At 35.4% G+C, this 18,162-nt stretch overlaps 1 protein-coding gene across 1 annotated transcript; it reads right to left on the reverse strand.

The window, feature by feature from the left end:
• Nucleotides 1-6,915: 6,915 nt before the first annotated feature.
• On the reverse strand, nt 6,916-12,059 carry LOC143635018 (protein TRANSPORT INHIBITOR RESPONSE 1-like). Its single transcript, XM_077102939.1, has 3 exons — nt 11,587-12,059; nt 8,385-8,877; nt 6,916-7,791 (listed from the first exon to the last, which is right to left on the reverse strand). The coding sequence occupies exons 1-3, from the start codon at nt 12,048-12,050 to the stop codon at nt 7,042-7,044; spliced, it is 1,707 nt and encodes a 568-aa protein (XP_076959054.1). The 5' UTR covers nt 12,051-12,059; the 3' UTR covers nt 6,916-7,041.
• Between the last annotated feature and the right edge of the window lie 6,103 nt (nt 12,060-18,162).

Genomic DNA, 18,162 nt, shown 5'->3' on the forward strand with positions numbered 1-18,162 from the left:
TTTGATGGTATAGTATACCTTCTTGTGTTTGGCAGCACACTTGTTGGGTGTCTTGTTAGGGTTGTTAATATTAACCATTTTATACACTGCCTTCGTATTCTTAAGCCAGTTTGAGCTTTAAACCCTTTTCCATCTTCACTTTAATCTAATATTATTATATTAGATTAATAATAATAATAATAATAATAATATTGACACAATCATATTACTATTGGACTACTTTTATTGATAACCTATCATAGGTTTGATTGCAATATAAAAGACCTAGGTTCCAAAAATCTTCACATTTGTCCAACTCTCATACCACTTATTCAAATTTGGTTAGTATACTGGTTCAAATTTACTTATCTTTTTTCTTAGCTACTCCTTCCCTTATTAATTTAATTACTAAATAACGTGTAATATTTATTAAAACTAAAATTATATATATTAGTAATTAGTAACTTTAGGTTGTGAGGGGGTTTAACTATTCCTTTTAGTACAACTTCTATTGCATATCATATAATCACTTGGTGCATTCATTGAAACAAAGAGAGAATAAGATTGAAATTAGCACTTTATTTATCCTATTTTAGTTTGACACAAGTCTGTTTGTTATTTAGCTTTCAAGTTTACCTACTTCAATTTCTCTATTAACCTTCACCATTCAACTTTATTAAAATTCACTTCACTTTTAAAAGCATTACATCGTCTTCATTGTGAGGGACATAACTTCATTAATGTTGTTATGCCAAGTTTTGGTGCTCATTTAAAGTCCCAAGTACAAAATTCAATTACCGACTAAAATCGGCCCCTGTAAACCCGAATACCGATTAGCCGATTTTTATCTACAGCAACAAAAAAAACCCGAGAACCTTAAGTTTAATTACCCACGTAACTCGGATGACACCCCTAAATTGTAGTGTGACTTAAAAGTCAAGTAGTCTCTACAAGTTCCCATGTTGATTTTGGTTCACACAAAATTTTGAGGGTTGAATTTCCAACTAAATTTCCACGTACATTAAATGTTTAAATATTCAACGATAGCTTTTTTTTTTCTTTTTTTAACGGCGACTATCTTATGTGTTAGGTCATCGCACTCTCCAATTTTAAGAGTCCTGCTGCTCCATTATGGCCATATTATTTTGTCTTAAGCGAGCTCACGCTGGCTTTCGAATTTGACGTGAACGTTCCCCTGAATACCACCGACTGTCACTAACAGTCGATGTGGTTAGCTACTTTTTTCATGATTGGAATTGTGAGAACCTTTTATATATGTTTGTGTGTGCATGTTTGCTTGTCAATTCTTGACATACATTATACAAAAAAAAAAATGGTTTTGGATCAGTTGATACGAAACATTTTATAAAACATGGCATTTTATAAAACATGTAGACCACATTAATAAATAGGTTAACACGAATACAATATGTTTAATAAATGGGTTAACTTGAAACCTGTTAAGAGTTTTTATGAAGTTCATTCAGATTCCAAAAGAGATTATCTAAGAACTTTTAATATATAATTCTCTTTAACAAGAAGTTTAGAGAAGTAAAATTAATTTCTCATGTTGAAATAATTTCTCAAAGAGTGAGACTAGAGAGAGTAGTCAAAGATTGACCGATGAATATAAAAATGGAAAAGTGAGAAATAATAAGGGTTCGTTTGTTCAGATATTGAGTGTATTTTAGGAGGTTAATAATTGAGTGTGTTTGAATTCATACCGACCTACCTAACTGTTAGGTAAGGTATTAAGGGGTGTTTGGGATTGCTTATTTTCATTAACTTATAATCTATAAATTTTTTGAAAAATAATAATGTTTTTGGGATTATTTATATTGTAAGAGAAAAAGTTTAATAAGTTACACTTTTATAACTTATTAACTTAATAAAAAGTTACAAGACAAAATAAGAATCCCAAACACCCCCACACTTTTCATCGACACTTTTGTTTTCCTTTTTTTTTTATCTTGATTTTCTTTCAATTATTGGCTAGAACTTATATATCCAATTAGCCCAGCCCTACTGGCCAATTATCCACTCACAAAGCTAGATCTGGATAGTCTCTTGCGGTTCTAACCTTTGGATCCATGAAGCTGTGTTGCTGTGGAAGGCTCTTTTCATATAAGATACCGTGGCCTAATATTTTCTATCATACTCGTTCGCTGGAATAGGTGGTCTCAGAATTAGGTATAAAATTCTGATTCCTCTGTTACATCGTATGTATAAAATTTGGCCAAAACATACCGGATCAGTAACAAGGCTTCGGTGCCGTATGGTTGGTGCCAAATATTTTCCAATTTTCGGGATCAGTACGGACCGGTTCCAAGCTCATGGTTTACATACTTACAAAAAGTGTGAAAAATGTAAATTTATTATTATAAAAACTAAAAATACATAGATAATATACCTTTGAAACATCTACGGTGTTAACGGTCTGGTTTGTACAGGTTTTAGGTCAAACCATGAGTCAGATCGTTATTAACGGTTTTCGGATAACGAAAACCGAAACCAAATTTTTGGAAATTGAAACCGAACCACTACTAATGGTTTAGTTTCGGCTTGGTTTTATGGTTTGGGTCAAAGACAAGTAAAACGAATATCTAGTTTTTAACTTGAAGATTATAAAACTATATATTTATTAATTATTTGATAAAACTAAAAAAGTTATTTACAACTTTACATATTACCATTTTATACATTGACTTTTTAGCTATGATTTTTTTTCTTTAAAAAATGAAAAGTACTATCTTTTATTGAAAAAAAAATCTAATAACAGTTCACATCCTATATATATTATAGGAATATTGGATTTTAATAATCCCTATTAAATGGTATTTGCCGATAATAATCCCTATTCGTTTTATCGCCACTGGCGGTCCCAAATTCAAAAAAGTTGGCCCCCAATGGTCTCCCGTTAAAAATGACTTAACGACGTTATAGTTTTTTCAGAATTTCAAACCATTTTTTAGGGCTTTTGATCGTTAGGAGGATACGAGTCGATTGGTGTAAAATTTAGTTTGAAATAGTGCTTTAAAATGACAAAACAATGCTTCAATTCGGGTGTTTGAACTTACAATTAACCAAAATCAAGTCGTTTGGATCATTGTTTCGAGCTAAGTTTTACATCAATCGACTCGTATCGTCCTAACGATCAAAAGCCCTAAAACATTGGTTCGAAATTCTGAAAAAACTATAACGCTGTTAAGTCATTTTTAACGGGGAACCATTGGGGGCAACGTTTTTGAATTTGGGACCGCCAGTGGCGATAAAATGAATAGGGATTATTATCGGCCAATACCATTTAATAGGGATTATTAAAATCCAATATTCCTATATTATATGAAATTTGTTCTATCATATATAATGACCGTATGCTTAACGCTATTCACGTCTATTGCGTACGTTTTTCGACGCAGGCTGTGGAACTTTCTGAGGTAAGATAAGCAAATGATTATGTAGAGCCGTAAGCATGTAAGCGAACCGAAACAAACAAGATTTGGTTGTTCATTTTGGTTTGAAATTTTAAACCGCACTAAACCGAACCGTTACTAACGGTTTGGTTTTATGGTTTATGCTTTATTGGGCTCATGTGTTATATAAAATGCATAAAGTAAAAAAATTAAGAGAGCTGTTAGATTTTTATTTTAGATGTACACTTATAATAACTATATTTATTAACAAATGCTAGCCTTCAAGCTGAGCTTCAACCAATTATATGGTGAAGATAACAGTTGGTGTTTTTATTTTATTCTTGTATTTTGCATCTACAGAACAGAAGTGTTCAGTGTTCAGGGTTCTTCACTTGATTCTGATAAAAGCAATCTGATGCTAGCCTGTATGTCTCTTTTGAAATGCTCCAAATTCAAATTCCTCATAAAATATTTTAACCTTAATTTTCATTCAAGTATTAATTAAAACAATTAAATATCATTATTTTTAACCTTTATTTAAATTTCACTTTCTATATGGAAATATATAGAAAGAGGGTTTGGAAAGTATTAGTCAGGGGTTAGAAACTTAGATTGTTACATGAGCTAAATTGTATGTTAAAATTTCGAATATGGCATATAATACGAAAATGAATTCGAATTGAATAATTCTACTTTTAATCGAATACGAACACTAACATGTTTCAATGGTTGCAGCATTTGTATGCTCCTCATTTCTAGACGAGGATTAGGAATGGCAACGGGGCGGGTTTGGGGCGGGTTTTGCTTAACCCGAACCCGAACCCGAAACCAAAAACCATCCCCGTACCCGCCCCATTACCCGTCGGGTTTAATTCGGGGATTCCCCGTTTGGTTTTTTGTACCCCCCCGACCCGCCCCGTCCCCGAACCCGAAAACCCGAAACCGATCCGACCCGACCCGAAATTGGGAAATCAGGTCCGGTGGTGCAGTGCAGACGGCGATTGACTGATTGAGTGGATGGTGATGGTGGTGCAGACGGCGATTGAGTGAATCGGGGGCGGACTGGCGGTGGCGGAGTCTGGATGTAGGTAACCTAATCAGTCACTTTCCTTCCTTCAGTTCCTTGTTAGGCTTTCCTCGGTGGCGGAGTCTGGATGTGGCGGAGTCTGCAGACGGCGAATCGGCGATTGAGTATTTGAGTGGATGGTGTGGCTGCGGTGGTAGTCTGGATGAAAGATTGAGATTGAGTAGGTTTAGGTTTTTAATATATATATATATATATATTATTTATATTTATATTTATATATTATATCGGGGCGGGTCGGGGCGGGGGTACCTGAACCCGAACCCGAACCCGAACCCGAAACAATCCCCGAAACAATCTCCGAAACCCGACCCGAAACCGAAAAAACAAAACCCGACCCGACCCGAAATAAGCCGGTTTTCGGGTTTCCCCGTCGGATTCGGGGATTTTTGCCATCCCTAACGAGGATGGCTGTAAACTTCCAAGCTGCTTTCAGATAATCTAGTTTGGATTTAAATATTAAGGATGCCTTCATTCTAGCGGTATTTGGTATTTATAACACCCTGCATGGGAGGACTTGTTGGACTATACGCACACTCAAAATTTCACATGTCGGCTAGCGCCATTCGAGGATTAATACTCCTGGTAGGTATAGGACGATAATCAAGATCCGAAATGTAACAGTTGGCATTTGAAACTCAACCAAACCAAACTAAACCGCCTAACGGTTTGGTTTCGGTTGGATTTCGGCCTGTGTAGGCCTTGTAGCTGCACAAGGCCCAATAAACCTGAGGGGCCCATAGTTTTTATATTACAATTCAGTTAAGTCCAAAAGCTAATAAAAGATAAGGTGCAAGCAAGCACAAACTTTACGGCGCAAGCACTTTTTACAGTTGCAGTTGTGAAGGCAAACAGGGCAGCAGTCAACAAACATCTCTTATGTCATGTTACGATACCTACAAAACAATTAATGTAAGGTTGACTTATCTTTTAACTGGTCAAATCAAATTATGTATTAGAATATATAGCATACATGAAAGAATTTGATTACCATGTTGTCATACAAGTCACACAGTAACGCCTTATGTTGCATTTCTTGCACCGAACAACTCGGCCCTTGTTCCTTTTGACACTGATGGCACATATTGGATTCAACATGCTGCAAAACTCCCTGCAAGTAGATCAACATTTGATGATAATAGTAGTAGTAGTAATAATAAAAATCATAAAAATAATAATAATAGAATGTGGTATGAAATAAAGAGAAATATTAGATTTTGATCGTATAGTATAGCTTGTTATGTTTGGCAGCACACTTGTTAGGGTTGTTAATATTAACCATTTTATACACTGTCTTCGTATTCTTGTTCCTTGTAGAGTGTTTTCTTAAGCCAATTTGAGCTTTAATATTGTTCTTCTTCTTCACCTTTAAGTTAAACCCTATTCCATATTCACTTTAATCTAAACGTACCTTTAAAAGTGAGATTATAGGGGTGTTTGGATTCCATATTTTACCTCCTTTTATTTGAAAAAGTTTAGGTTTTGTAACTCTACAAGACGTGGAAAATATTTTTGTTTTTTTTATTTATATTTTGAGTTATGATATTTTATTTCTTTCTAAAATTTTTAAGGGTTTCTTTTGATGACCAAAAATCCTTTTTACGCTTTTTATTTTTGTCTTCTTTTGTATTTGATGGAGGCCCAAGTATCGAAGAACGTTGTTGTGCTATATTTAGAGGCCCATGATCGTGTTTTTAAAGGTGACCCACGAAAATGAGCATAACTTGGCCCACAAAGCTTTGTTTCAAGCCCATTACCAATCAAATCGAAGCTTGAGACGATGAGCACATTGTGGCAAACGCCCACGGAGGTTTGACATCTGTCCGAAGCCCAAAAACGTCTTCTAAATAAAGTTATTGGCCTTTTTATGTTTTTTCGTCAGTTTTTTCGTTTTTCTTTTTGGGTTTGTGTTTGGCCCATGACCTTTTTTGGGCCCATTTTGTATTAGAATCTCTATTTATATATTGCTTATGTAATTTGAAAAGACATACTTGAATTTTGATAATAATTATTTTTCTCTTTACTTTCCTTGGCCTTTGGGTGGGATTTGGGGGGTTTTGGAAGTCATCACGGGAATTCATTAAATCAACGTGATCCGATCTCCGTTATCGTTTTACCGCTGCATCAGTATTTTAATATTTTCTTTATTTAAAATACAATAATAGATCCCTTCGTATTTTAATTTTTTCTTAATTTTAAATACAATAATAAATAACCATACTACATTTATTTTATAAAAACTTAGGCTAGGTTAGACGGTAAATGTGTAAAAAATTTAGTTGAGTTGGGTGAGATATTATAATAAGAAGTAGCCTTTAATTCACATATGATACTTCAGTTTTCATAATTACCAACCTCAAGTTTCAAACATAAGTCTCAAAAACTACTTAGACTCAACCTCTAATTAATTCTCGAAACACTTTTCAAACATAAGTCTCAAATTGGCTTAAATGATTAAACACATTGTCTTGTCTAGTCCTTTACCTAGAAAAACAAGATAACAACATAAATATATAGAAGGAACCGGCTAAACGAGCTAATGGCATTCGGTTCATCAACCCGAGCCTAGAGGGTCACAACAAAAGGCGGTGCATCCTTTCGTGGTCCAGCCACAGTTCGATACACATAAACCTTACTAGCCACCCGATCATCATCACCTTCGTCTTTGATCACCTCCACGTTTAACCGACTCATCTCTTCAGCCAACTTCTTACACCCGTCCATAGTCACATTACAATCCGACATCCATAACGACCGCATTGACTCGTATTGGGTCAAACCCGACAACAATGCAGAATCCCCAAACGGGCAGTCACGTATCTCTACCCTCTTTAGCTTTGGGCAGCCTCTCATCACATACTCCATGCCCAAATCACTGCTGCCCGCAAAAGCAACAGATAACATCTCCAAATTTTTCGCATATTTCCCTATGTACTCGAAAGCTAAATCCGTTAACAGGCCAGAAACCGAGAGCCGTTGTAGCTTGGTGCACGTCTTCACAATGGCACCAAAGGCCTCGTCCATGGGCTCGTTGGTTAGGTAATCGGGTTCCCTCGGGTTCATGATGCAAAGACGAAAGTGAGTGAAATTTGGGCAGTTTTGGGCAACTGTGATCACAGCTGCGTTGGTCATTCTTTGGCAGAAGTAGAGTATGTAATGGAGCTTTGGGCAGCCCTTGGATACTGCCACGAGACCCGACTCGGTCACACCGAGTTGTTGGTCAAACAGGTCAACCGGGAAGACTCTGAGTTCTTCTAGCAATGGGCAGTGGGATCCGACTGCTTCTAAACCCTTGTCCCCTACTGTATCTACAACCTGAGAAAAAGATTAATTTTTCAATTTTGTCTGAATACTTTAATCATAAATCTTTTAAATCATTTTACTTACTGGACTTTTGTTCATATAATTTAATTTCCATATGCATATCTGACAAACTAATTATTTATATATTTTGGCCCGTTATCCAATTTACCTGTTTTGACCCGTTACCCAATCTGCCCATATTTACCGGTTACCTAATCTGCCCGTTTTTAGCCGTTACTAACCTGTCACTCAATTACCCCCTTTGACCTGTTATTCAATTTACCTGTTTTGACTCGTTACCCAATCTACCTGTCTTGACCCGTTATCCAGTTTGAGTCGTTTTTGACCCGTTACCCAATCTGCCCATTTTTTACCCGTTACCCGTTACCCAAATACCCAACCAGCTAGTTTTGACCCGTTACCCAATCTACCTATTTTTTACCCATTCCCAATCTGCCCGCTTTGACCCGTTACATAACCTACCTGTTTTGACCCATTACACAATCTACTCACTTTGACCCGTTATCCACTATCCAGTTTACCCATTTTGGAAAATTTAAAAATAACCAAAAAAAATCCCAAAGACTCGTAGTTAAACAACTTACCCAAAGGCGAACAAACCGTTTGGATTGAACAAGAATCTGTTCAAGTTCATCAGGCCCGATATTTGCATAACTCAGATTCAAAAACGTCAAATTACCACACACGGGATACACAGCCGGTAGATGAAGCAAAGTAGCATCCCCAAAACCCGAAAGTGTAACCAAATTTCCACATTTACTGAAAGCGTCTTCAAGCCCGTTAACTGAACTAGACACGAGTTCTTCCATAAACGAACCCGTACCGAGCTCAGTCAACTGCGGGGCCAAGACAAGAAGCCTTTTCAATTGTTCCAAATTTACTTTCCGATTAACTTTCAAAACACGTAACGACTTGCATCTGGATACGAGACTCTCCAAAGCGTCAAAACTGACTTCACTAGTCAAAGTTGAGAAATTGAGAACTTCTAATGAGGTTAAGTTTTCCGGAAAGTAACTTAACCAGTCTCCACCAAGATCATCAATCCCATTCTCTTGTATGTCTAATTCTGTCAAGTTCCTGCAAACTCAATGTTTCAAAGCTCATCAAGAAACATATTAAATGATCTGATATGTTAAAGCAAGAACATGATTCCAAGTAATTTTGATGACATCTTTGTTATCCAAATAAAGATCAAATTACCATCAATAGAAGATATGATATGATAATTGGTCAATATTTTACAACAATAACAAATACAAAGTTGTTGAATTTGAGACCAAACATAATGACCGAAATTTATGCGTTTTAGTAAAAGGGCGAAGTTTGTGTTGTGGCCCGGAGCCACACCCATTTTTTTTTCTAAGCAATATAAATTTATGCGTTTTAGTTAGAGGTGGCAATGAGAGTGGGTTGGGTTGGGTTGGATTTGGGTGATGGGTCAGGATGGGTATGGGTCAGGATGGATTTTTAAAATAGAGGGTTAGGATGGATATGGGTCAAGATGGGTAAAACTAACCCATCTTGACCCAAGTGAAAGTTGACATACCAAGGGTTTTAAAAACCCCTCAAAAAAATATTCAAAAAAACTATTAAAAAAATAATAACTCAAAATATAAATAAAAAACGCAAAATGTAAAATAACTAAAATGTTTCCCCCATCATCCTCGTTCATAAAAAAAAAAGACTTTTTGTACCGGTTCAGGTTCGAGTTTTTCGGGTTTTTTTTCGGTTCGGTTTTGTTTTGTTTTTTTTTCATTTCGGTTGGTTTCGATATTTGTTCGGTTTCAATGATTTCGGTTTCGATTTCTCGGTTTTTTTAGTTTCGGTGTGGTTTTGTTTTAGTCAGTTTTTTTGGTTTCATTTCGTTTTTTTGTTTCGTATCGTAACATTTGTTTTATTTTGGTCGGCTACGTTTCAGTTTTTTTATTTCGTTTTGGTCAGTTTTTCGATTTCATATCGGTTTTTTGTATCGTTTTGGTCGTTTTTCTATTTCGGTTTAGTTTCGTTTCAGTTTTTTTGTTTCGTTTGGTCAGTTCGGTGTTTTTGATTCATTTTGGTACGGTTTTTAAATTGCATTTAGTTTTTTTTATGTTTCCTTTTGGTCAGTTTTTCAGTTTCAATTCAGTTTTTTGTTTCGTTTCGGTCGTTTTTCTATTTCGGTTCAGTTTCGTTTCGGTTTTTTTGTTTCGCTTTGGTCGGTTCAGTGTTTTTGTTTTGTTTTGGTCAGGTTTCAGTTGCATTTCACTTTTTTTTGTTTCGTTTTGGTCGTTTTTCTATTTCGTTTCAGTTTCGTTTTGATTTTTTTGTTTTGTTTCGGTCGATTCGGTGTTTTTGTTTCGTTTTGGTCGGTTCGGTGTTTTTGTTTTGTTTTGGTCCGCTTTTCAGTTGCATTTCGCTTTTTTTGGTTTCGTTTTGGTCAACTTTTCGGTTTTTTTGTTTCGTTTTGGTTGTTTTTCTATTTCGATTTAGTTTTGTTTCGGTTTGGTCGATTCGGTGTTTTTGGTTAGCTTTTCAGGTGCATATCACTTTTTTTGTTTCGTTTTGGTCAGTTTTTCGGTTTCATTCCCGTTTTTTTTGTTTTGTTTCGGTTTAGTCGATTCGGTGTTTTTGTTTAGTTTTGGTTAGCTTTTAGGTTGCATTTCACTTTTTTTGTTTCGTTTTGGTCAGTTTTTCGGTTTCATTCCCGTTTTTTTGTTTCGTTTTTGTCGTTTTTCTATTTCGTTTTTGTTTCGATTTAGTCAGTTCGGGGTTTTTGTATCGTTTTGATCGTTTTTTGGGTTTCGGATGAGTTTTGTTTCACACGTGATAGTTTTGGTATTTTGAGTTAGATAAATTTTGGATAACTTGGATATTTTGTTTTGACCCATTTTAACCTATAAATGAAATTCACTTGTATATTTCCAACCCATCCTGACCCACTTGAAGAATTTTTATGATCCATCCTAACCCATTTTACTTTTAAAGTTTATCCATCTTAACCCAAAACAATCCATTTGGGTTGGGTTTGCCACCCTTAGTTTTAGTACAAAAAATCTTTTCTCACCCAAAAATTTTGAGCCTTGCCACCCCAATTCATTAAAATTACTATACGAATGGAGTCTATCACCCTAGCGTTTCCGTCCAAGCTTTGCAGTTAGATTATAGGGGTGCAAACTAGCCAAGCCCAAGCTCATATAGGCTCGAGCTCGGCTCAACTTATGAGAACTCGGCCCGGCTCGTTTTGGGCTCCTTTTCTAAAGCACTAGCTCGGCTCGTTTATTATTATAAATAATTTATACGCAATTTATATATTGTTATATATTTTTTTAATTGTAATTTTAATATATATATATATAACATAACATATAGGGGCAAGTTAACCTACAAATTAAATAAACATGCTAACTGTGAAAATCAATCAGTGAAATTATATATACAAGTTGTGTAATTATGTAATTACATCATAGTGTAATTATATTATGTTGTAATTACACTACACTATAATTACACAATGATATAATTACACTACTTGATTATCACAGTTAGTACATTAATTTAATTTATATTTGATCCAAACCCTAATAACATATATAATTTATTTACTTTATCATAATTTTATTTATAGTGAACATTATCATATAAAATATATTTCATACATAATATAAAAAATTATATAAATAATCTCGTTAGTCAGCTCAAGCTCGATAATTGAAGCTTTGAGTTTGGACTTGTTTATTAAGCTCAATTCATTCAGTTCAAGCTTTAGACGAGCTGATCTCAAGCTTAAAATACACATCTAAAACTTACTTGCAATAAGTAGCAATAGCTTCGAGCCCTAGAGTACTAAATCCCTCACAACTCAACAACGACAAACACTTAAACTCATCAAAATTAAGCGCCAAAAACTCCAAACTCTCATCACTAACCACCATCCGCTTCAACCTAACCTCCTCGAGGCACGGATACGCCGTGGCGAAAGCATTCAGCCACGGCTGCACATCGGCGCCCCAGTCCTCCGGCACCAGGTTGAAGTCCGAGAACCTAGGCTTGCCTTTCAACGTCACGCTCCGGATCGCCGGAAACCTAGCGGTTAAAATCTCCGGCGAGACGGAGTAGCAGTTGCGGATGGAGACGTGGCGACGGCTTAACCGTTCCGCGGTGTACCAGTGCTTGCAGACGAGTGAGACCGAGTTGTGGTCCGTGTCGGAAGTGAGTAGTGAGAAGGTTTGTTTTAGAAAGTCCTCCGGCAACGATGATGGTTTTGGATCCATGGTGAGTGAGATTTGGTGGATGGAAAGTGGAGGTATAATAATAATATTATTATTGTTATTGGAGTTGGCAATGACTATTACTACTGGAGCTGCTGAGTGGTGTCTTTTTTTATTTTATCATTCCACCATTACTTTTTCTTTTTCAAATAAAAATCCCAGTGTTTTGTCTCTGTACCGGCAAACATGAATGGGACTTTCGGAGGTATTTCATTCGTTTTTAAATTATTATTATTTCGTTTTTAGAATTTTGTTTTATAGGTCTTATCACTCAACAATTGGCTCAATGAATGAAAACAGAGGTCTTTCTGATTTCTAGTTTGATATTGCGGACGTCTAGAATTTTCCACTAGTGTGTCTTCGGGTGTGGGTTTTATCCGAAACTAGAGATAACTTTAGGTTGCTTAAAGGCTCGGTTGGACCAGCTAGCGGTAGTCTTTTGTCGTTGGGTCACCCGTTACGGAGTATCCAGGCAATTCTCTGTTTGTTACCCGTTAAAAAAAGCATCGGGTGATCCGACCCAGGCTCAACACCTCGATAGTCCTAATTTTTTTATAAAAGAAAAGAAAATATGTATTTTTAATGTTTAAACTTAGTTACTAACAAATTTAACAAATTTAAGACCCAATTTTTTTCGCTTTGGGCAAAAAAATTTTTACGATTCTCAAATACGGCCTTGTTTAACATTACCCCGTAGTGGGCTAGTGGCCTTGTTGTGAAGGTGGAAACGGGCCAAAACGTCGGGCACACTGCCCTCAGCTCGTTTTGGACAAGGTTTGTTGTGTACACAACGGTGGTTTGTGAGAGAGAAACAAGAAAATAGTAATGATTGTAGGAGAGTTTCGGGGCTTTTTACAACTACGCGACTTCTTTCAAAACTCTTCATTACTAATGAAAACGTCACTTGTCATACAACGTTCTTCTATAAAGAGTTACCATTATACATGGGCTAATGTTTAGTGTGGGTAAGATATATTTTTGAATTAAGAAAGGATGTAGTATTATTGGTATGTGTAGTGTTTGCATTTAATGTGCATGTTACAAAACAAAAGACAAATGAGTCGCGTAACGTGCGAGTGTCGGTTTGTTTATGAAAGTAGGCATATGGCATATGGAAATGGGCCTATCCAGTCATGACACTTAGCCGAAAACAACACTTGGCATGTGAGATACGCATGACCCGACTCCATTTAAAGATCATACATCCAAATACCCGTTTTATATATCTAAACCGAAATAATAATGCAACTGAACTATCATTAAAACCCAACAATGATATATTATGTTACTTCATTATCATATATAAATTTACAAACTTGTTTCATTATTTTGTTCAAAACTCAATTTGATATATCAATTAAACTTGGTTTGAATTGATCCTTACTCGTGATCGACTGTAAGGTGTGAACGCGAGAACATACGAGGGAAGATGGGTTGGCATTTTATTCATAGGGACACCCCGTCCCCAACATGCTGGATAGGGAAACGAAGGTGGAAGCATGGAGAACGACAAACATGTTGATTTATAAATGTATATATGTGTGAACCCTGCTTGCGGTGCGTGCATATAATGTATATACGTGTGAACCCTCGGGGTGGACAAAAGTGAAATTGCACTAATTTTGATGTTATTTTACTAATCTAGTGAAAATAACGTCAAAAGTGGCGGAAGTTTAATCAAGCATCATGTGGTGGCGTTGATAGCTGAAAGACAAGAGCACATGCACCAATCGGCGATGTCCCGATGGTTGAGTGTCATGTGTCTTATGTCAAAGGCTTGATGCAAAACTACTATCAAACAGGGGGTCTCACATGAAGCACCATCTCTATTCCTAAATGGTAGAGGTAAGGTTGTCTACACCTTACCCTTCTCAGACCCTATCATAGCTTTGTTATTGATGGGATATACTGAGTACGACGATGATGATGATAATGATGATGATGACGACGACGACTTATAAAAGGGTAATGTACAACTCTGCTAGCTTAATGTATAGACGTATGTATTTATTTATATTTATTTTATATAACCTTATCATAAAATAGTATGTAAAGAAATATGCATTTTAAAATATAGAAAATAAACATTATTATCTTTAAATTAAATAAATACGGGGAAAGTTAACAGACTAACTGTGAGAATTAAGTACTGTAATTATGTAATTACATTCTACTCTAATTACACTACATTATAATTACACTATGGTGTATATATAATACACTACTTGATTTTCATAGTTAGCATATTAATTTAATTTGTATTTGATTCAAACCCAAATAAACATAATGTAATTATTTTTACTTTATTTATGTTTATTTGATGTATATTCTTTTTATATAGTAGTTATAGTATTAGTTAAAATTTGTTAATAATATTTATTTATAAAAAGGTCAGGGAACTTTACCTCTGCTTTAAGTATGTGGTGTTGATTAAAAAAAAAGTCTAGATGCATGTGGTTAGGGACCACTCTACACCCTTAATAAAATTATATTTTGTTTTAGAACGAGGACTTTTTTGTATTTAGGTTATTGTACTCTTAAAATTTGAAGAGCCCTGATGTATCACTCTGGCCAGATTATGTTGTTTTAACCGGGCCCACTGTTACAGAGTTATTTCTTTGACTCGTGTGCGGCCTTAGAACTTGGTCTAAGTAAGCCTTGATGGTTAGGTTTGTAGTGTTTTGGCAACGGAAGCCTTGATGGTAAGCCTTGGTCTAAGTGTGTTGTCTTGCAGTGTTGCAAGTAATGGTGCTTGTGGTTGAACAAGTGTGTAATGCTTGTAATACTTGAACACAAGTATACAAGTAAAGAGTTTATATTACTAGAAAGATAGGTTACAAGTGATTTGATTACAAGTGCTTGGGTGATTGCCAAAATGCTCCTAATATCACCTATATATACTAGTTAGGGGCTAATCTAGAGCCTTCCTAATCTAGATCCTTCTATACATAATATCTTAGTATGTTACTAGATCCTTCTTATAAAAAATCCAGCCATTATGATCATTGTGGGCTGGTCTAGAAGCTTCATTTGGCAGCAACTTTGGGGCTGAAATGTGCAGCTCTAGAACCATCTTTTGGGCATCTTCTAGCAGCTTCCGTATGTCAGATTTGTGCAGGTCTGTTGTGGGCTGTTCTAGGCTGTCCCAAACAGTCCCATTTTGTCTTGCATGTTGTGGGTACTTCCTACAGTTCTGGAGATGCGGTGAAACGAGCTGAAAATTTGGCGATGCGTGACACCACACTGCCTTCAGAGTTTGGCTTTGGCGTTCTATAGGGAAACCATACCACCGACTGTCACTTGACAGTCATTGTGCCACCACAAGAACAGAACTCTCTGACGTAACATACGGTGTTACGTGACAGTCATTGTGCCACCACAAGAACAGAACTCTCTGACGTAACATACGGTGGGACGAAAACCCGAGTGGGCTCAGGATTCGAACTGACAACCTTTACACAGTGCGTAGCTCAAACCCTTCATTGTCAATATCCACCCAAAAGTGACACAAGTGGGATTCAAACTTGAGGCTCCACTAGAAAACTCAAGCCTCCTACCACTTGACCACATATAAAGGATCTTAATCAAATTATATTAACAACCATATTCCCCATTAAGATATAATAATAATAATAATAATAATAATAATAATAATAATAATAATAATAAAGAAAACAAAACAAATTCATCCGTAAATGAAATGATCATTTACAAAAATCTAAACACAAAAACATTGTTATAGATTCGATGCCAACCCAACTTGGTTAAAGCATCATATAGCTAATGAACCTTAATGCTCCAAAATCATTAGAAGTTTAAATCAAGAACCTTGGTGCCCCATCATTATTTTTTTAATTTCTTTTTTTCAACGGCCAACAATAAAATAATAGGCATAAGTAGAGTAGAGGTGGAAAAAAAACTCGTACCCTAAACCAGATTCAAAAAGGTACTTGGAATCGGTTTTTATACTCGGGTATTCTATACCCAAAACCGGAACTGACCCTACCCAGAGGATTTGAATAGGGTATGCATTTTGAGCTCAATACCTGTAAATACTCGGAACCGGTCATACCCTATACCCATACCCGGTACTACCCGATACCTGATACCTATATTTTAATACCCGAAATAATACATGAGTTTTTATAGTAGTTTTTTATGTTTACTTCACAACTTTTATGTTTATTTTTTTTAAATGCATACTATAAAGCAAATAATTTGTACTTGAGTGAATTTATGGTTTTTGTAATATATTTTAATTTTTTTTTTATAAACTACAAAGCAAATTTAATTTTTAAACGAATTTAAATATGTATATAAAGTTACAAATTCAAACCGGGTTGAGTTTTTCTCCTCAATACCTTACCCAATTTCTCTTAACACCCAATTTTTCAATACTCGATGATACTCAAACCCGGTTTCATATTCAAAACCGGGAATTAGGAAAAACCCGTTTTGTGCATCTGTAGGCACAAGTGCATCAACAAGAAGCTAAGAAAAACAATTTACAAAGGACCCAAGCATACCAGACAAATAAAACAGTAATCAACATCAGATAAAAACCAAAAACTTTAAAGTTTCCACCTATCCTAAGTAATAGAATTCCGTTTTGAACGGTTTTTACCCAATTGAATCTAGTCAAAATAATCTCATCCACCGTCTTATTAGTATGTTTCTTAAATTTGTTAATAGTCTTATTATTCCAAGTAATAGACTAATAGTATTCCTTTTTTAAACGATTTTTAGCCCCTTAATTTCTTGGATTCTATTTCTTTAAGTCACACTTTCCTTTCAATTTCAATAGTACAAGTGTACAACCCAATCTATATAGTCTATTCCACATCATATTGTCTTCCATAAATAAAGTGACATCTTTATAAGAAAGTTTTAAGTGGACACTTGATTTTCTTTTGAAGTATGATACCCAAGTATGGTATTACTTGATATTGGATGCTTATTATGGCCACTTAGAAAACTACTAGTTTTGTGTTGTTTTAGCAAGATAATGAAGAACCAATTGAAACATGTTTTATAGTTATACAGTTGTTGCTTATAATGCGTTTGCGCGCACGTGTGTTTTTTAACTGGATTATATATTGATGAAATATTTCAAACGAATATTGGAATATTTTCAAATAAAACACTTTTACCCAAAATTCAGGTTATACAGATCAGATCCTAATCCAACCCGAACTTTGAATTCGGTTTTAATTTTTTCTGGATTCAAATAAGCATATTCAAATCAGTTTTCCGAATCTTATTCCAATTCAAAATTAGAATTCAAAATTTCAAATTCGAATAAACCGAAACCAACCCCATGAGCATCCTATTATGTCATTCCTTACTAATTATTAGACAAACAAACATGACCACACTAATAATTGGTCGCTGTTATGATATTAGCTCTAATTATAACAAGATTATTGAAATGATAATTGAACTTTATTATATCTGAGAGACAAGAGAGTGAAGAGATATATGTGAATTGTTAGTTCTACCAGGATGATTAACTTCGTTACAAATACATTCTATTTATAAGGCAAAAACTACTGTGCAAAAAGTAAATTACCGACAATATAAACTATTGATGAACATTTCAATAGTTTGACAATTGTGAATAAAACGTGTGAATAAAGGTGTTTGACAATTGTGTCATCCACCTTTTCGTCAATAATTCATAACACTTCCCCTTGGATGACACCATTTCAAAACGTCGGGGTCTTGAAGTACTGCCTCATTAAAAAGCTTGCTAAAGAAAAAACCCAATGGGGAAAAAACTTTAGCTAAGGGAAAAAGAGTGCGGTATATAGCTCCCCCTCAAATTGCAGGTCGTTACATTGTTCGTACATGGCGCATGCCAATATCGTGAACATGTTTCCTGAATGTTGCTGTGGGAAGTGCTTTTGTGAAAAGATCAGCTGAGTTGTTGCTGGACTGGACATATCTCATTTCAACCTGATTGTCTTTAATAAGGTCTCGAGTATACTCAAAGTATCTTGGTGGTATATGCTTTGTTCTGTCACTTTTGATATACCCTTCCTTCATTTGCGAGACACAAGCTGCATTATCTTCATAGATAGGAGTTGGAATTCGATCTTTCTCTAGTCCACAAGAA

Source organism: Bidens hawaiensis, unplaced genomic scaffold (assembly GCF_021521415.1).
Source record: "Bidens hawaiensis isolate Kalapana, Puna unplaced genomic scaffold, B.hawaiensis_p1.1 tig00007372_1, whole genome shotgun sequence".
Classification (NCBI taxonomy): Eukaryota; Viridiplantae; Streptophyta; class Magnoliopsida; order Asterales; family Asteraceae; genus Bidens; species Bidens hawaiensis.

Bases quoted from the DNA above. Each gene is read 5' to 3' on its own strand.
- LOC143635018 (XM_077102939.1), bottom strand. From the start codon at position 12,050: ATGGATCCAAAACCATCATCGTTGCCGGAGGACTTTCTAAAACAAACC. The intron at 8,878-11,586 runs GTAAGTTTTAGA...TTGAGTTTGCAG, and splicing joins GCTATTGCTACTTATTGCAA to GAACTTGACAGAATTAGACA. The intron at 7,792-8,384 runs GTAAGTTGTTTA...TCTTTTTCTCAG, and splicing joins AACGGTTTGTTCGCCTTTGG to GTTGTAGATACAGTAGGGGA.